This window comes from Mastigoproctus giganteus, chromosome 14 (assembly GCF_048544385.1).
Source record: "Mastigoproctus giganteus isolate SK-2022 chromosome 14, ASM4854438v1, whole genome shotgun sequence".
NCBI classification, from domain to species: domain Eukaryota; kingdom Metazoa; phylum Arthropoda; class Arachnida; order Uropygi; family Thelyphonidae; genus Mastigoproctus; species Mastigoproctus giganteus.
Window position 1 is genome coordinate 27,158,294 of NC_143588.1, and position 21,463 is coordinate 27,179,756.

At 37.6% G+C, this 21,463-nt stretch overlaps 1 protein-coding gene across 5 annotated transcripts in view; it reads right to left on the minus strand.

Annotated features, from left to right (window-relative positions):
* Window positions 1-21,463, minus strand: part of LOC150075030 (uncharacterized) — a 322,726-nt gene that overhangs the window by 40,203 nt on the left and 261,060 nt on the right. For all 5 annotated transcript variants that reach the window (XM_090388634.1, XM_090388633.1, XM_090388630.1 and 2 more), the window contains one exon: window positions 5,682-5,747. In XM_090388634.1, coding sequence (XP_090244760.1) covers window positions 5,682-5,747 — 66 coding nt within the window. The remainder of the gene's footprint in view (window positions 1-5,681; window positions 5,748-21,463) is intronic.

The following is a 21,463-nucleotide window of genomic DNA, read 5'->3' on the forward strand; positions in this document are numbered from 1 at the left end:
TTTCCCCTTAAAACGTTTGCCGAAAATCTCTCGTTTTTGTGGTTTGGACAGCACTAGACATCAGTTACGACCACATAACCCTAGGGCTTTTCCAATTTCTGTAAATATTTCATGTTATACTGAACAAGCGGTTTATGCAAGTATTCTCAGCTAGCATGTGATATTAAACAGCTTTGAAGCAATTCACTCGTTACCAATCCAAGATGGCAGCCAATATGGCGTCGCTATTGTTATGATAATAAGGGATCGGGAACGCGAGAAAAGAACATATAAAATATCTCTAGACAATGTAAAAATATCATTTTTTTACGGGTAATAACTAAAGAATCTTATGAGGGCAATAAAGAGAGATTATTTTGTAGGTTTTTAGGGCTTCCCAAAGTCTGGTCCGCTCTAATCAAAACAATTATTCTAAACATATGCTGCTAGCATATTGCTGTACTGGTTTACATAAGAAAATTTCTTAAAAACGGTCACCTGTACATCCAGTCCAATTTCCTCTTTCTTCCAACACCATCTGCGATCAGAAATTCGATGTTTTTCACAACAAAAATAACTTTTTTCCAAGGAGCTCACTATTCGCGTGACTACACTGGTTTTCAGGGTATTCAGCACCCTCACTGACAGCAGTGTGTCTGTGAGAAGTTTAACTCTGCTTAATTGTAAATTCCAGCAATTTCTCTCAGTTCCTCTTATTTTGGCCATTCCTTTTTAGATTTTTTTTTTTTTTTTACACACACTTGTACAAACTTGCTGAAAAACACAACACAATATGATGGATAATACAGCGCACTAACAAACTAGTTTTCACAAAATCTCTAACAATACTGACAAACTTATTGCGATGTTTGAGAGTTGATTTTATCGCAATTAGTTTTATTGCAACGCTCACCACACATGTAATAAACTAATCACAAACGACCTCCATATGCATGCCATAATAGCATCACATGTATGTGGCCGACACGGCTTCTCAAGAAATAAAGTAACCTACTGCGCCACGTATATGCGACATAAAAAAAAAAAGACTTTTCTTTTATATTTTACGCAAAAAAATGACAACACTGACATTACAATATTTATTTTAGAACTACTAATCAAATTATTTGCTAAATATTTTTTGGTCCCTGGGGAATTTTTTTCTTAACTATCTTGGCAGTCAACGTGTTAAAGGTAAGATGAGGTGGTTAGCTGTTGGGTAAACTGTGTGTGCTAAAATAACCACCAATGATCCGGCACCCCACAGGTCCCAACACTGCCAGATTAGTGACGGTCGACCTGTATATCATTGATAAGACCCCGTGTGCTACTTTAACAGCCTGTCTGCACCTCAGAAAACTTCCAATCTAACTGCACAATTACCCCCAGGTCTTTTTCATTCTCCACTACCCTGAGTACAATACTGCACAGTTGCTATGGTACTCTGGGGTTACTGCTACCCATATGCAGTACTTTGCAGTTGTCACATTCCAAAGTACTGCAATGTGACAGTTGCAGTTAAATTTCAGTTTCCACCTCCCAGCCCATCTGCCCAACCTTTCCAAATCCTGTTGCAGTAGCAAACTGTTATAAACAACCCTGCCAATCTTCACATCATTCCGCAAACTTGGACATTAAGCCTGATATACTTTCATCAATATCATTGGTAAGTATAGAAAACAACAATAGACCTAACACCAAACCTTCGGAGACTCCACTAATAATATCAGCATTAGTAGAGGCATATGATGCAAGAAAGCAAGCTTACGCAGCATCAGCCAAAAAAAAAAAAAAACACTTCCACTTCACCCCTCCGTTCATTCGAAACACCTGTCCAGCTGAGTCTTAAATTTATTTAGACTATCAACTTTCACAACAGGGGATGGAAGTCTGTTCCACCAACCAACTACCCGCTGGCTAAAAGCAAATTTCTGCACATCTATCCTACATCTGTCTTTCCTCAATTTGAATTTATGCCTTCTCAGGTGATTATTCTGAGCAAGAGGAAGAATCCCATCAGCATTGAGCATGCTAAAACCATTCAATGGTTTATACACCTCTATCAGATCATCTCGCTGGTGCCTAGTCTCCAAACACCTAATTTGCAAAACTTAAGCCTTTCTTTGTAAGAGCAACCCTTTGTTCCATTCACTAATCTTGTTGCCCTTCTCTGTACTCGTTCCAGCAGCTCTACATCCTTCTTGAAATGAGGCCTCCAGACCTGTATACAGTACTCTAGGTGTGGCCTGACCATTGCCTTATACAAGGGAATAATCACATCCCTATCCCTGCTAGAAAAATTCCTGTATATCATTGACAAGACACCACGAGCTACTCTTGCAACCCATCTGCACTGCTCAGAGAACTTCATATCTGCCTGCACAATTACCCCCAGGTCCTTTTCATTCTCTACCACCGTCAGTTTAGTACCACAGATTTGATACATTGCTCTGGGGTTGCTGTTTCCCATATGTAGTACTTTACATTCATCAATGTTAAACTTCATTTGCCACCTCTCAGCCCATCTGCTCAACCTTTCCAGATCTTGTTGCAGCAGCATATTGTCAGTAGTGTCCTTAACAACCCTGCCAACCTTTGTATCGTCTGCAAACTTGGACATTAAGCTTGATATACCATCATCAATATTATTTATAAATACAGAAAACAATAATGGACCCAACTGAACCCAGAAGGACTCCACTAATAACATTAGTCCACGATGAGCAGTGTCCAATGATTACCACTCTCTGTCTTCTCCCCCTCGATCACCCCTTTACCCATAGCAGCAATTTGCCTCCAATGCCACACTGATCCAATTTGTGCAGCAGTCTTCCATGTGCAACAGTATCAAAAGTCTTTCTAAGATCCAAGTATATAACATCAAAGTTATTCCCTGCATCCAGTTCATTTGTGACTGCATCATAGTATCCAATCAAATTTGTCAGGCAAGACTTTCCCTTAACAAAACCATGCTGTGTCCAAGCTATAACTGAGGTCTTGTCTCTTCCATGTGCAAACACATCAAAAGCTTTTCATCCAAGTATATGATATCAAAATTATTTTTTGCATCCAGTTCATTTGTGACCACATCGTAGTATCCAATCAAACTGGTTGCACAATGCTTCCCTTTAACAAACCTGTGCTGTGTCAGAACTATAGCTGTAGTCTTGTCTAGATGATCCTGCAATGCTTCTTTAAACCAATGTCATTATCTTTTAAGTCAAAGAAATGATTTTGTTGTTTGTTGGTGTTAAATGATCTTAAGCATACAAGTTTGGTCAATCTACTTCACAGATTTTGTTTATGTTAAAGAATAAAACTGAAGAAAATACTGCAAAATGTATGATTTCAGTTAATAACACAGATTTATAATGCAACAAGGTGAAATGAAGTCAAAATAGTCACAACTTTGTTATTAATAATGGAACTGGGCCAGATATCATGCTGTTACCCCAGTTGGATAAAGTGTGCTCTTACTGCAGCCATTTGCTACAAGGTCAGGTCCAGACGATTGTGTGCTTAAAACACTGGAGTAAGTTGTGAGTCGTTTGAGTTACTTCATTTATATTTTAAATTAATGATATTTTGATGTGTTGGCAGAATTTCAGAATTATGCAATTATTTAATTAATTAGTTATATTCGCTATGTTTATTTTCATTTATACAAGGTGCTACCCAAATGTTCCCAAAATTTGAACGTTGCGTGGGAACTACATCTAGTACGGACTTGTGGTGCTAGGTAACACTGAATGCATCCCTTGTGAATCAGTGTTCCAGTGATGTTGGGCTGGATAGAGTCATTGAATATTTATGCACAGTTCTTTGGTGGTTCTTTTGTGATGGCTAATGTGAGAGAGCAACGTGCTTGCATCAAGTTTTGTTTCTGTCTTAACGATACAGCAGCAGAAACCCATGAGAAGTTGAAACATGCTTTTTGTGACAATGCTTTAGGCTAGATCAGTGGTTTTCAACCTTTTTTTAATAACAGCACCCGTAAGTAATTTATTTTATTTTGCGGCACCCCTACTCAATTTTCTGCTTGTTAGATCCAAATCTCTCTCTCTCTCTCTCTCTGTGTATATATATATAATATTAAAAATATATATATGTTATATGATATTTATTACAATAATATAATTATAAAAATTACATTTCATAATACAAATTATATATATACAGTATATAATTTTATTCTTTATACAGAGGTACTAAGTAAACATCAATTGAAGATCACCACAAAATTAAAAAGACACTGTACACTTTTTTTTTTAAAATGAAATAAACATAAATTAAAAATAATAATAAGTTTAAGTAACTTAAACCCAAATTACGTGGCACCTCTGGAACATTGTTGCGGCACCCCGGTTGAAAACCACTGGGCTAGATGCAGACCTACTACTGATTTAACTGTTTTAAAAATGATTGAATGTCGGTTGATGACGACGACAATCACTCTGGGTGTCCATCATCGAGCACCCCCCTGAAAAAAGCGGAAAAAGTTCAGGCGGCGATCCGTGAAAACCGTAGGCAGACTATCCATGACATTTGTGGCATTGTAGGACTATTATACGGCATGTGTCAGCGGATTTTGTCAGATGAGTTGAACATGAGAAGAATTGCAGCCAAGTTCGTGCCACAGTTACTGAGTGAAGACCAAAAGCAGCATCGTATGGAAGTTAGCAGAGACCTTTGAGAACAGGCCAGGAGTAATCAAAACTTCCTTTCTACGGTTGTCACTGGTGACTAGAGTTGGGTATATGGGTACGACCCAGAAACCAAGCAACAATCATCCCGGTGGAAGAGGCCATCTTCACCCTGACGAAGAAAGTCCGACAAGCAAGGAGCAATGTGAAGTCCATGCTGATCTGTTTTTTGGACATTGACAGGATCATCCATAAGGAATTCGTCCCTCCTGGCCAGACCATCAATTCAAAATTCTACTGTGACATCCTGAGGCGGTGAAGGGAAGCCGTCGGAAGGAAATGTCCAGAGAAGTGGCGGACAAAGAACTGGGTCCTTCATCATGACAATGCGCTGGCCCACACATCTCTCACTGTGGCACAGTTTTTGACATCTAACAACGTGACAATCATTCCCCACCCCCTTATTCGCCAGACTTAGCCCCCTGCAACTTCTTCCTCCTCCCAAGAATGAAAACCAAGCTGAAGGGTCGAAGATTTGACAGTGTAGAGGATATCCAAACCAAATCGCAGGCGGTGTTGAACACTATAACAAAGAAGGACTTTCAGGATGCATTCAAATCATGGGAGAAGGGCTGGGATGGGTGTTTACGCTCTCAAGAGGACTACTTTGAAGGTGACTGTGGCGAATAAATACATTTCGGGAACTTTTGGGTAGCACCTCTTATAATTAACTAGCTAAAAAGAGAACGCAAAATTGTGCAAGTACACAAGAGTAAAGTTTATTTTTGGGTTAAAGCAGTTATGCAGAAAGTAACATCTGACATTTTGGGAACTGCCTTTCTCCCATCTTCTGAAGCTATAAGAAATTATAAATGTTATATTAAATATTATATATTTATAATTTTCACAATGTTTAACTGTTAGGCAATGGCAGAAAAAAAACGTCTAACTGTCTTTTTACAATTTATAAATATAAAAGGCAGTTAAAAGCCTAAATTCTACTGATTTAGTTGTATATCTAAAACCATTTATCACAGTTTGTCAAAAATATCCACTCACCTCCTTCATATCTCCCAGTGAATAACTGCTCCTACTGGATGATGAAGATGAAGAAGTACTAGGTGACTTGAGAAAAATTGCTATGTTATGACATGTCAAAACTCTTGATACTTATTTTAGCAACTATATTAATCAATGTTTTGAAAGAATGACATTATGTGGATTTTAAATGAAAAAGATGAAAATGAATATGCCACATTTGTGTATATCAATTAGTTTTCAATTTATGACTGTACAGTTATAGATTAAACTAATTGTAATATCCTAACCAAGTACTACCACTCAGCTAAATAAAATTATGGGGTGATGTTTGTAAACTTCATGTAAAATTCTGCTGATTAAGGCAAGGGAAGGGGGGGATCAGAATGAAATATAGGACTACTGCTGTTGAAATACATACTAGATTAGTCATTAGATGAGGTCCTTGAGGTTGTCCAAGACATTCTCTCAGGAATGACAAGCTGAGCTTGCTAACTGAGAGTTTAAAATGCTGATGGAACTGATATTCAGGTGACACACTTGAGTTAAGTACACTGAATTTCAGTAAAGTAAAGCCATTCTGCAGCGACTAGATCCCTGTTTACACATTCATGACAGTGGTACCATTAGTAATCCTGGGTATAACCCACCCCATGTGCAAGTCTTGAAATACAGCACCTAGTTTATTGGAGGTAACCATCCACTTATGAACCAACATTAGCAGAGGAATGCCACCCCTCTGTGTTACCAGGCAATACTAGGTGATAGGTGACTCTCATCAACCAGTGCTTAACACCACCTTGCTTATTGGAAGTTTGAAATGGCGAAACCAATGTTTAGTCTACAGAGAAAAGCTCCGGCAATCCCCCCCTTTCCATCATGCACTATGATTGATGTCCTTTGAGGTTGTGATGCCTTACATTTTGAGGTTAAAACTGAACAGTATTCAGGTTGGCCACTACATAGTTCACCGGACTGAACCTATTCATGACTCTCTAGGAGGTATCCTGCGAAGAGCACTGTCAAGGCCATATTATGTCAAGGAGCTGGGTGTATTCTTGCCATGAGTATGCCATATCCAAGAATTTCATTACTTCATACAGCATGTCTCCCCCTGCCTTTTCTTACTACTAAATACATCAAGAATAGTCAAATGAATAGAACAAACTTATCTGCAAAAAGATCTAAACCTCCCAAATACTTCCTCGTTCATTTTACAAATATACATGGTCTCACTTCCAATCTCAATGATGTCCATTTCCACTTACAGTCTGCCAAGCCTCATTTACTTTTCTTTGACAGAATCCCAAATATTGGTTGATTCAGATACTGCTGATCTCAGTTGTCCTAATTATTCACTGTATGATTCCTTTTGTTTCAAAGGTGTTACTTGTGCATATGTCCACTCTGATATTCCCTATCCGAGACTTGCAATCTCCTCCTTTCGATCTTCTCTGGCTTAAAATCTCTACCCCCCATTCTGTCAAATTCATCTATTTCCCTAACATTCTCCCAACTCCACTAATCACTTGGAATTCTCTGACTTCCTTTCTACAAAACTTGACTTTTTCCAGTCCAACAGTCTTCAAACAGTGATGTAATTTTCCTTGATGATTTAATGCTCACCACTCCAGCTGGCTTCCATTTTCTAGTCACATGACCCCAGCTGGTCGAGATGCTGAGGCTCTTGCAATTACTAATGACCTTGCACAGATTGTTCATTTATGTTATATTACAGTAAGTTTATTTATTTTATAATCAGATATTAAAAAAAATTATTTATTTACCTATTTTTATTATTCAGACCTATTTTTATTATTTAAACCTAGTTTTAATGCAATAAAAATCCACAATAATGCAGATTCACATTTAAAACTGTTTGCTTTGCTCTGAATATAAATACATCAGTTAAAGACTGCATTAAATGAAATGCAACTAGTTTAAAGGAACAGGCCAAAGGAAAAGATGCAAAATTACAGTCTGAAATACAAAGTTTGTTAAAAGAAATTAGGAAGAAAATAAGGATGCTAGCATCCTTCTTTTCTTCTAATTCTTGTATTGATGATCATGGTAAACCATTCCCCCTACCATTCCAGGTACACTCCATGTAATGCCTCCAGAAGTCTTCCATCAAAAGGATGTCAGAAGAATTTTGAACAATCTTGATGCCAAGAAAGATTCAGATGCTGATGGCTTTCTCCATTTATTCTCAAAAAGTGTGCTGCTCAGCTTGCTCCTGTTTTGTGTCACCTTCTGTGTCACATTTTTCATTCCTCTGGCGTTTTTTATTCTGCTTGGAAATTTTCCTCATATCCAGCCAGTTCCTAAAAAGAGTGACAAATCCTGTCCAATTAGTCTCATTCTACTTTTACTCTTTCTAAAGTAATAGAGAAATCCATTAACTGCCAACTCCTAAACTATCTAGAAACCTTCCATCTGATCAATGATTGCCAATATGGATTCTATCAGTGTCGATCCACTGGTGATATGTGGCTTATGTTACCTGACTATGGAAAAATTCAATAGAAAACTTTGGAAAAACTCAAGCAGTCGCCGCTGACATTTCAAAGGCTTTCGATCGTGTTTAGCATAAAGGTCTTCTAAATAAGCTTCCATCTCTTATGGTTTTCCAACCATTTTTTTGTAATTTGGTATCAAGTTTTCTCTCCAACCACTCACTGCAAGTGATGGTAGGCTGCTATCTGCCTTCTAACTTCTCCATTAATGGCTGGTGTTCCCCAAGGGGAACAAGAACGTCAACTGATACTGATAGCAGTCAGCGAGATGAGTCATCACTGATAAGTAAGGCAGCATTGCCAAATGAAGTTCAGTTTCAAGTGGAAGTGATGCCATAACTGATCCATTTGTGTTCCCCAAAGGGGAACACCAGTGGATCAGTTATGGTCCTCCTTGAAAGGGGTACTTATTAACCTTAGCTGAACCTGAACATCCCACAACTTCAACAATGTATTCTTTATGATATCCACAGTGCTAAGTGGCTTACCTCTTTTTCCAAGTATGCATATATGCTACTTTATATGTCGCTTCAGTGATGTCAGTCCCTTATCCTGACAATTTTGAATACTTGTTGCTGCTTTCCATCTTTCATTTCCATTAAGTGCAGACTTTCAAAATTCTTCTAATTTAGCATATTTGTTGTCCTTACAAGTCACATAATGCTGATATGCACTGTATTTCTTCAGTGTTGCCAATACAGCATCCCAGAACAAGCACATCATTTTATCTTCACTGCAACAACGTAATACTGCAATCCTCATTCTTCATTTAATGGTCTTTTCTTATTTCTTGACATAATCAGGTTAGCAGTAAAAATTTAAAATGAAATACACATTAATTGAAGATTCAATTTTAAAGGAAACAAACACTGGAAGCTGATGGCACTGGGGAGAATGACAAAAACGTCAACTGTTATTGATAGCAGTCAGCAAGATGAGTCATCACTGATAAGTAAGGCAACATTGCCAAATGAAGTTCAGTTTCAAGTGGAAGTGATGCCATATCATCTATATGGTAAATAATAATATTCTGTAAAGATTAGTGAATTAGAATAAATGCTTTATTTTGTATTTACTTTAATATATAACTCATTATTATTTTCCTTAACTAAAAAAAGCAGTGCATATATTTTATTTAACGCATACATTTTCTTTAATATGTTACAGTTCTTACTTAAGAAGCTCTCAGGCCTGTGACACGAATCACTGGGTGGTTGCCAGTTACCAAGTTGCCACTTACAGGCCTCTCACTAACTACACAATTATCAATATAAATAATTTTACCTATTCACTTTTTGTGCTCTACCAAACTATCCAATATTTTTATGCCTTTTATGTTTCTTTTGGTAATGTATGGCATAACTAGAAACTAAATTATATACAGAAAATAATGATAGATAAAAAAGAGAATAGATAAAATTTACCTCAAAAATATTTTGAGTTAGGCGTTATGTCATGAAATAAAAGATGAATTTTGCATTTGAGAGAAACAAACAAAGGGCCGCAACTGGTATCCCAAAAGGCCGCATGCAGCCTTAAGGCCACAGGTTCCCCACCCCTACTTTAGTGCAATTAGCATTAGCATTAGTAGAGGCATTTGATGCAAGAAAGCAAGCTTATGCAGCATCAGCCAAAGGAAAAAAAAAAAAACCCACTTCCACTTCACCCCTCTGTTCATTCAAAATACCTGTCCAGCTGAGCCTTAAACTTATTTAAGCTATCAACCTCCACGACAAGGGACTTATTTAAGCTATCAACCTCCACGACAAGTCTGTTCCACCAACCAACCACCCGCTGGCTAAAGGCAAATTTCCGCACGTCTATCCTATATCTGCCTTTCCTCAATTTGAATTTATGCCCTCTCAGGTGATTATTCTGAGCTAGAGGAAGAATCCCATCAGCATTGAGCATGCTCAAACCAATCAAGGCTTTATACACCTCTATCAGATCACCTCGCTGGTGCCTAGTCTCCAGACACTGTAATTTGCAAAACTTAAGCCTTTCTCCGTAAGAGCACCCCTTTGTTCCATTCACTAATCTTGTTGCCCTTCTCTGTACTCGTTCCAGCAGCTCTACATCCTTCTTGAAATGAGGCCTCCAGACCTGTATACAGTACTCTAGGTGTGGCCTGACCATTGCCTTATACAAAGGAATAATCACCTCCTTATCCCTGCTGGAAAAATTTCTGTATATCATTGACAATACTCCATGAGCTACTCTTGCAGCCCGTCTGCACTGCTCAGAGAACTTCATATCTGCCTGCACAACCACCCCCAAGTCCCTTTCATTCTCTACCACTGTCAGTGTAGTACCACAGAGTTGATACGTTGCTCTGGGGTTGCTGTTTCCCATGTGTAGTACTTTACACTTGTCAATGTTAAACTTCATTTGCCACCTCTCAGCCCAATCTGCTCAACCTTTCCAGATCCTGTTGCAGCAGCATAGTGTCAGTAGTGTCCTTGACAACCCTGCCAACCTTTGTATCATCTGCAAACTTGGACATTAAGCTTGATATACCATCATCAATATCATTTATAAATACAGAAAACAATAATGGACCCAACACTGAGCCCTGAGGGACTCCACTAATAACATTAGTCCACGATGAGAAGTGTCCATTGATTACCACTCTCTGTCTTCTCCCCCTCAACCACCCCTTTATCCATAGCAGCAATTTGCCTCCAATGTCACACTGCTCCAATCAAATTGGTCAGGCAAGACTTCACCTTAACAAAACCATGCTGTGACCGAGCTATAACTGAAGTCTTGTCTAAATGATCCTGCAGTGCTTCTTTAACCAGTGACTCCATTAATTTTCCGGGAACAGAAGTTAAACTCACAGGTCTATAATTATTTATGTCAGCCTTTGATCCTCCATTGTGAATTGGGGTCACATTTGCACATCTCCAATCCATGGGTACCTCCCCTGAGTCCAAGGAAGTTCTCATAATTATGGCTAAGGGTTTGCTTACTTCCATTGCTGCCTCCTTTAATATAACTGGATAGATTCCATCCACCCCAGGTGCCTTTCTTGTGTTTATCTTCAACAATTTCTCCTCCACTTTACTCTCAGTTATTACAAGATTCTCTAGCTTACTGCCAGAGTTGAATACACCTCTGTCATTCCCCTCGCTGAATAACTCCTCATGTGTGAATGTCGATGCAAAATATTCATTTAGTTTGTTAGCTACCTGAGCAGGATCATCAACAGTTGACCCATCGATATCAAGTGGACCAATCTGATTCATCGCCTTCCTTCTAGAGTTTACATAAGTAAAGAACTCTTTGCTGTTTTTCTTCGCATCCTTTGCCAAGGATTTCTCGTAATCTGCCTTGGCCTGCCTAACCTCCTTTGTAACTTGGTTACAGATCTACTTGTATCTATCATAGGCTTCTGTGTCACGTGTTAATTTGTATGTATCCCATGCATTTTTCTTCTCTGCCATATGCCTCATTAGTTCATCTGACATCCATTTAGGCCTAAACCTTGAACAATATTTCTTAGTTGGTATGTAAAGCCTAGTAGTTTCCAAGATAAGTTCTTTGAATGCTTCCCATTTTGAATTTGCTGTTGGTAACATCATCAGTTGGTCCCACTGTATAGAATTTAAATACTGTCTCAGTCCATCATAGTCGCCTTTACGGAAGCAATAACCCTTCCCTTTACCCCTAATGGTAGTTACCTCTTTGAGTAAATCCCACTTCAGCACACTGTGATCACTGCCACCTAGTGGTTCATTTATCTGCAGATTCTTAATGCATGAAGAATCACTGCTGATAATCAAATCAAGAGTATTACTTCCTCTAGTTGCCTCACGAACATGCTGATGTAGAAAACAATCATCCAATAAATCCACAAAAGCCCTGCTACTGTGTGAGTGACCAGCCCCCAAATTCCAGTCAATATCTGGGAAATTAAAATCTCCAATTATAAGACTCTCTGATTTACTGGCCCACTCACTCTATTTCCCTGTACAGTTTCTTATTATACTCATCAGAGTCATTAGGCCTATAGCACACTCTCAATTTTGATCTCCCAATGCTTATGTCACACCAAACTGACCTAACACTGCACTGTCCAGCGATGTCGACTGGCTTCACTTCCTTGGTTTTTATGTTTCTTAACTAATAGCATAACCCCTCCCCCCTTCCTATCCTGTCTATCCTTTCTGTAGACGTTGTACTCCCCAAATTCCAGTTCTGCATCCCTTATATCTGTGTGACACCATGTCTCTGATATCCCAACAATATCTGCCTTTGATGGTTTGAGCAATACCTCAAATTCATCAAATTTATTTACTAAACTCCTAGCATTGGTGTACACGCAAGTATACTTGCACCTGTTTCTATTCTTAGCTACCCTAACACAACCCATGTGTTTACTTGTACCGCAATGGCTCCCAGCAGTCTCTGAAATATCATGCATCTTGTTTTTCAGGCTTCTGCTCATTCTAATAGAAGCAGTGCAAGAATCTCTTTCACCTCTGCCAGTGGCTACTGTCAGTCTATTGGTCTTTGTCTCCCCCCCCAAGCTAGCAGTTTTGCGACCCACCTAACACTGCCTCGATAGCATCAGCAAATATTCTTGCACCCTTTCTATTTAAGTGTATCCCATCCCTGTAGAAGCAATCTCTCCTGTTAACAAGTACAGTCCAGGCTGAAAAAAATTCTACCCCTTGAGCCTTGCACAATCTTTCCAGGGCCGAATTGATCGACAAGGCTCTCATCATATACTTCCTCCTATCGTGTCTGGGCAGAATTGCAGACACTTTCAAATTCAACCCTAATTCTCGGCTTTTGTTCAACAGTGACCTGTACTTGTTAAGTAATTCTGCCGGTCTCCTACTCTTAATATCATTAGTGCCAACGTGTGCAACTATATCACCTTTTGTGCCCTTAAAAGATGATATTCACTCTACAACGTCATCAACCTTTGCCCCTGGCAGACATACCCTGGTCCTGTTCCACCTATCCTTTTTGAATCAAACAAGGTTCTTCTGCCACCCCTGCACATCAAACTTGGATTGATGAAAAATTTCATGAAAGGTCTAGATAAAGAAGGTAACGGAGTTGCATACTTCAGAAGTGTGTTTCCTAATTTAACATATGCCAAATTTAAAGAAGGAATTTTCATAGGACCCCAAATTAGGAAACTCCTGAAAGATGATCTGTTTGAAACCCAGTTAAAGGAGGTTGAATTAGCAGCTTGGCGATCATTTAAAACAGTAGTACATGGTTTTTGGGTAACAGGAAAAAAAGAAAACTATGAAGTGCTGGTGTCTAATTTACTTGAGTGCTACAAAAACTTGGGCTAATAAATGTTGTTGAAAATTAATTTTCTTATTTCCAACTCGAATTTTTCCCCAGAAATCTGGGAGATGTGAGTGATGAACAAAGGGAGCAGTTTCATCAAGATATTTCCACAAGGGAAAAGCAATACCAAGGTCGCTGGGATCCTGTAATGATCGGGAATTACTGCTGGTTCCTTGTGAGGGAAAGTAAGCAGAAACACAAGAGAAAATCCCTTAGTAGCAAACATTTTTAAGGACAATTACATGTATTCTGATTATATGTTATTGATATATAATTATTTGTTATGATTTATAAAATTTTTTCCGAAGTTAAATGAGTTACAGAGAACTTATATTTTTTTTACACTTTTATTACAAACTTGAATTATACATATACTGTATATCCCTTTATTTTAACATTAAACATTGGTACATCTTTTGATGTAGATGTGATAGACCTTTTTATGGTTTTTTTTCGGAATCAACATGTTTATTTCCTCCAGAATCACATATTTTCATTGACAAAAAATATTTTGTCAATGAAAATGTGTAATTTGTCTCCAAAAATGACAAGCCTATTTGTTACTATTTTTAAGTGGAACATTTACCATCTAAAAATGCAACTAAGGATTCAAATATTAATCTCTATTACTGAATTACCCACTGTTGTGATATTCTATGTTCATGTCTGACACTGACTGTGCAATTTGCCAACTTCCAAATGAAGTTGACATTGTTGTTGTATTCTATGAAGTTGTATTCTATGTTCATGTCTGAAACTGACTGTGCAATTTGCCAACTTCCAAATGAAGTTGACACAATGAGTTCCCACTTGTTTCTAGTGGGACACTCTTAGCTTCATAGCTTTAAAAAGAAAGCTTAAAAGCAAATATATATATATATATATATATATATCCAATATTTTAAATTAAATAAAATAAAACATAAGCCAGTAGTATGGCAAAACTGTAGAGCGAAAATTAACATAAAAATAACCCAAATAAACAAACAAATGAAAAACAAGAATAGACATAAATAGTAGCCCAGAAACCCTTGTATAATTTCAAACTTTAAATCCAATTAACAAAAACTATACAAATTTTAAGATAATGCCAATTACATATTAATTTAGCGGTACCCCCCCGAGAGGTACCAGTTCCGAAAGACGTGAAATATCACCAAATGAGGGTTAAAGGAACTACCAAACGATAACAAAATCAAAATAAATTAAAATAAAATAGACTGATCATCATGCCCCATATCAACAGAGGACCACGAGACCAATAATGGTCATGGAATCGCTGCATTTCAATCGCTATACAAATCGTCGCAATGGTGAAAAGATCGAAATACCAATTCACCCTGTATCGAAGTACCAATGTTAGTTAGTTAGTATTGTATGATGATTAATTAATGTTAAAATAATTATAATTAAAACTTAATTCATTATATATTATATAATTTGAATACCATTACAGACCCCCAGGAATAGGTTAGACTAAAAACGCTAACTAAATCTCCTGTTCATTATACACCTTAATACCCTATAGAAAATAGATACCAGAAAAATTTAAGTAATCTAAGCAATCAAATTAAAAAATATATATCAAGCACGTATAATAGTCCAATTGCCACAGGGCAATGGCATTAACGTAGCAAGTGATAAATTAAAAATAATCAATTAGACATTAACAATACTAATAATAACACAAAAAAAAAAAAATAAATAAATAAAATAAAATATATATATATATATATATATCAAGCAGAAATCCCTTCCCCCACCAGAAAAAACTGGAGCTCATTTGACAACTTTATTTGGAAGTTGGCAAACAAGCAGCCAGTCAATATCAGACATGAACACAGAATACTAACCATATTAAGAATAATTGTAGCTGATAAACAAAAATATGTTGAAAAATTATTAAAAATGACTGACACAATTAAATGCTGAGCACGATTTGGATTTATCAGATATCTAAGGGAGTTAATGTGAATTTCATTTTGATAAAGCAGAAGGCTAAGAATATTTTCAACACTCCGAAGGTAACTGTAGTTAGAATTTTCCAGAAGAGTTAGCTCAATTAATTTAAATCATTTAAATTATAACAGCTGGCTCAATAAAATATGGACTAAATGAATCTGTTTCAGATGAACCAACCCAAAATGAGGCCGCCGTAGCCTAGTGGTCAGGCACACGGGTGCATAAGTACATGTGCCTTGAGTGACGGGGTTCAAGCCTATGACTGCTGAATACGGTACTGTTTCTTGTAGTCTGTCCATCTTGTGAACTCCTCTGACCATTTGGTCATCCAGGAATATAAACAGAAAATTTAATTTAAAATATACTTTGAAAACAGGGCTGTTTGAAGAAGATTCCCAATATCATTTTTTTTGTGAAGGAAGAGAAAAGCTTGCTAGTTCATAAGGAGGGCTCTTAATTTTCTCAGAAAAAAAAAAAAGTAAAATTCACAGAAAATTCATGCAGCAAAATTACACAATTCATCTATCTTTTAGGCTCCCTGATGAAAAATTTCTCACATATCGCACTGATATCAGCTCAGCATATCAGTAATAGATTATAAGTTAAGTTATCTTTGTTTTAGAGGAAGAAAAAAAAAAAAAATAAAACATGCTAACTGGTTTGTCTTACTTTGATTCAATTCATACCTAATATGTAAAATAACAAAGATGACTTTCGATATACTAGGTTAGATACAGGGTGTCTAAAAAATATGGTACAAACATTTAGGGGAGGTAGGTAACCTCTAAAGTAGGTAACCTCTGAATGTGAATCGCATAGGAACCCATAACCGGAAACGTCACGGGAAAGTAGTAGCAGAGGCACAAGAAGCAGAAATGACACAAGACAGTAATCAGTGGCAAACATTTATTTGACATAATATTAACAATGGAGTACGAGATGGATGCATTTCATGATGTTATAACAGATGCTCGAAGGTTCCACCATGAGACGCAATGCATGTGTGACACCGACACAGCATGGATTGGCGGACACGGTCGAAAACACCTGGAGTTTATTTGACAGTAGCAGCAGCGCAGACGAGTCTCTCCACAAGATCCATTTCCGTTTCCACAGGCGATTCATACGCGATAGATTTGAGGGCCCCCACAGAAAGATCTCAAGGCTCTATAAATCAGGTGAGCATGGGGGCCAGGGCAATGGGTCCACCACGGCCAATCCATCAACGCCCAAAAGACGCCTGTTCAAATGGTCACAAACACACCTTCCATAATGGACAGGCACCCCATCATGTTGAAACCAAATGTTGCATCTCACATTTGCTGGAACATCGTCAAGTAACCCTGGTAGAACTTGTTCAAGAAAGATCCGATATTTAGTGCAGTTCATGCGGGATGGTAACAGGTATGGGCCGACCAAGCAGTCACCGACCATACCTGCCCACACATTTATTACTAAGCGATGTTGTGCCACATGGGGGCGCACACCGTGTGGGCCCTCTGCTAATCCATACACTAGGTGCATGTCTGCCAGCTAAAGTTCGTATATCGATGCATGCGCTTCGTGCACCGACTACTGTTTAAATGAGTAAACCAGAAATTTTCCCTCTTGTTAACTGATGAACAGCACCGTGTACCGACTTATGGTGACGTTTCAGGTTATGGGTTCCTATGCAATTCACATTCCTTTAGATGTTACCTACCTCCCCTAACTGTTTGTACCAATATTTTTGAGACACCCTGTATAGATAAATTCATTTCTTCTAAACCTCACTGATATAGAACACTGTTTGTGGGAACTGACAAACATCAGAGCACTACTTGCGATAGGCTGGAAAGGGAAAACAAGAAGAGAAAATGAAGTTTTCAGTGGTGGTTGTTGTTGTTGTTTGGGGTTTAATGGTGCAAGAGCAACTTCGGCTATATTGTGCCTTTTTCAATGATATTTAATTCTTTCACAGTTAGGGCATGGTGCCAAATATGTGTCTTTTAAATTATCATATTTGAACATGATATTATCCACATCACTCATAGGCACTTGACCAGATTAAGATTGAAAACTCAAACTGCTTTAAAAAAAAAAAAGAAAAAAAACTGTTCAAGGCTGACAAAATCCTTTTATTTTACATTGCTCAAATATTGTGCAATTCCCCCCCCCCAACTCCCCAAAAATGGTTCAATGCAATTATGGATTGCATCTATATAAATTTACTCAGAATTTTGCCCCTCTGCTGCAACAAATCAGAAAGAACTAGTTACTAGAGAAGGATTTCTTAAAATTGGAACATGAATTAACTACTGAATAAAGTGCAACTCTATTTCTAACTATTATAACCAACTGCCCTGGGAATTCTGCAATCCACTCAGTTTCCAAGTGTTGCATCTCACATTATGTGAAGAAATGGAAATCCTTGATAAGTACCCAATCAGCTGATATAATCAACTTCTTGGTGTACATAAATTATCAGTTATCTCACCCATTACTCATCTCAGCTGCCTTAATTATTCACTCTATGATTCCTTTCATTTCAGAGTTTCATATGTCCACTCTGAAATTCCTCAGGAACTTCCTAATTTGAAATCTCTTTCTTTTGATCTCCTCTGCTTAAAATCTCTCCACTCCATTTTGTCAAATTCATCTGTTCTTTTAATGTTCTCCCAACTAAACTAATCACTCTGAAACTCTTTGACTCCCTTTTTGTAACTTGATTTTCTCCCTTATAGCTTTCCTAACAGTGAGGTAATTTTCCTTGGTGATTTTAATGTTTTCACAACTCCAGCTGGCTTCAGTTTTCTACTCACAGTGTCCCAACAGGTCAAGATGCGGAAGCTTTTATAATTAATAATCAATTTTATAATTACTAATTTATAATTACCTCACAGAGATTGTTCATTTACCTACTAGAATACCAGACAATCCTAACCATACACCCAACATTCCTGGCCTTTTTCTCACAACCAAAACTTCACTGTACATGGTTGAGGAGAATACTCCTCTAGGAACCTCAGATCACAACTTGGTGACAGTCTCTTCTCCAATGGAGCCTTTCTCTTATGGTGACTCTCAGCCTCCCATTGTTTGGCATCACATGAATGTGAAATGGGATGATATGTGATTTCTATTCTTCTTTTCCTTGTTTGGATTACTGCTTTAAATCTTCTGATATCAATGTTTGCTCAGAATGTATCAATGAAATTATTCTTATAAGGATGAAATCTTTTATTCCACATTCCACCTTAAAAACCTTGCTTTTTCAACAAATGCTAAAGCTGTTCATGATAAGAATGTTGCATATCACAACTGACTTATATCCATATCTCTAACTTCATTTTCTGCTTACACTGAAGCTCATTGCAATTATAAAGCAGTTATTAATCAATCCAAGTTAATTTTTAATGAGCTAAGAACAGAAAATTTGCTTCTTGTCTAAAAGGTAGTCAAACATTCTGGTCACTTCCCAAAGCTAGTGACTGCAACTTTTGTTCATTCATACTCCCACCTGTTAAAACCTGATGGTTCTATTTCCTCTTGATATAAAGACAAAGCAGACTTACTAGCATCCCACTTTTCTTCTAACTCTTGAATTAATGAACTTGGTTCCACCATTCCCAGTACACTCCACTCAATGTCTTCTGTGGTCTTCTGTCAAAATGATGTCAGAATAATTCTGAGCAATCGATTTCAAGAAAGTTCCAGGCCCTGATGGTATTATTTCCACTTTACTTGTTATTCCTGAGCTTGCTCCCCCCTGTTCACGTTTTTTTGCACTTCCTTATTCCACTGGTATTTTTCCTTTGGCTTAGAAATTTGCTTATATCCAGCCAGTTCTTAAAAAGGGTAGAAAAATAGTTCCCGTCCCATTGCACTTACCTCTACTCTTCAGTGGATTTCTCCATTTGGACAAATCTATTAACCAACCAACTACTAGCTAAACCAGGGGTCCACAGACCTTATGAATGTATGTAATAAATAACAATTGTATTAGCTGTATCTGTAGTGACCAATAGAAATAACAGATATTTTCATATCATATTATAGCTATTGCATATCTCAAAACATCGCTTATGCTCATCGTTACTTTGAAATTACGGCAGTTATTAGACCTGCTGCTAGATAGCACTTGATTGCAGTCCTACTGTGGACAGACCATCGTGCGACGTAGTTGGCAAACTATCCAGCAAATCAGCGCCTAGTAGACCACTTTTAAGCCAAACAGACACGCTGGCTACAAGTGTAAACCAGGTATGCTCAAACACGTCCTACGGTTTAGATAACAGTTGAAGTGTGTAATTTAACCTTTTTGCTGCTATGTGCGTGTATACCAGTCCAATGGTGGAGGCCCCTGCAGTGCTACAGGCGTGTATGCACACCCATCATGTGTCTGTTGATGCATACAGTCTTCGTATATGTCCTTCTTAGTTGCTAATATTGCATTAATTATTTAACATTTGTTACAGACCAAAGTTAAGTTGAAATGTCGAAGAAAAGGAAGTATGATGAAAACTATGTATTATTTGGTTTCACTTGAATTAATGAACTTGACGGGACTCAAATACAGCAGTGTTTTTTCTGCGGAAAAATTCTTGCAAACGGAAGTATGAAGCCAGCAAAACTGAAAGACCGTCTCAAGTCTGTCCATGCTGAAAATGCATCAAAAGATGCTGGTTTTTTTCATGTGAAAAAATCTCAATTCGAAAAAGAAGGGACACTTCCAAAACTTGGATTTGCCATTTCACAAAAACCTTTTCCTGAAGCATCCTATGAAGTTGCTTACCAGACTGCCAAGCAAAAGAAGCCCCACACTATTGGAGAGACTTTAGTAAAGCCATGTGCACTGGAAATGGTCGAACTGGGCTGTGGACTGGAAGAGAGAAAAAAACTGGAAGCTGTTCCCTTGTCAAATGATGTAATACATTCTAGAATAGTTGATATGTCTTTTAATATTTTGAAGCAGGTCATCAAGGAAATGGCAGCCTCGCCATTCCCCTTCAGTATGCAATTGGATGTAACTACAGACATTTCTCAATGTAGCCAGCTCCTTGTTTTTGTTCGCTATGTGCATGCTGACGCCATCAAAGAAGAATTCTTATTTTGTGAGACTCTTTCGGAAACTACAAAGACTGTCGACATTTTCAAAATGGTAAAAAGTTTTTTTTACAAACGAAACTTTGAATGGAAAGGAAAATTTCATTCTCTTTGCACTGATGGAGCTCCTGCGATGCTTGGTAATACATCTGGTTTTGCTACTTTAGTGAAAAAAGAAGCTATTCAAGTCATCGTCACTCACTGCTTTTTACACAGACATGCACTGGCAACAAAGACTCTTCCAACAACCCTGAAAGAAGTATTATCAACAGCCATAAAAGTTATCAACTTTATCTTTGATAAAGTTTATAACTTTATTATGAAATATGAAAGAAGTTCTCTGAATCATCGTATTTTTAAAAGATTTTGTCAAGAAATGGGAGCAGAATATGAAGTGCTTCTCTACCACACAGAAGTGCGCTGGCTTTCAAGAGGACAAGTCTTGAAGCGCTTGTTCGAACTAAGAGCAGAAGTTTCACTTTTTCTGGAAGAAAGAGAAAACCCACTCTTGGAACATTTTGAAAGGAAGGATTTTATCCATGAGTTGGCTTACCTGGCAAATATTTTTCACCATATGAATGAGATAAATCTTTCCATTCAAGGTCATGAAGTCACCATTATGGATGCAACTGAAATATTACAAGCTTTCTTGGCTAAGTTACCAATATGGAAGAAGAGAGTAGAAACTGACATTCTTGCAAACTTTCCACTGTTGCAGGAAGTGCTTTACCAAGATGTAGTTGAAATGCAAACTTCTCTCTCAATTTTTTTGAAAAGAGATATCTGCAAACACTTCAAAACATTATAGAACTCTTTTAAAAGTTATTTCTATCTTGATGGCATGAAAATTGAACCATGGATCTGAAATCCTTTTCTTTCTGATATAAACTATCGAAGATGTTGACTTAACCAAAGATGAACTCAATG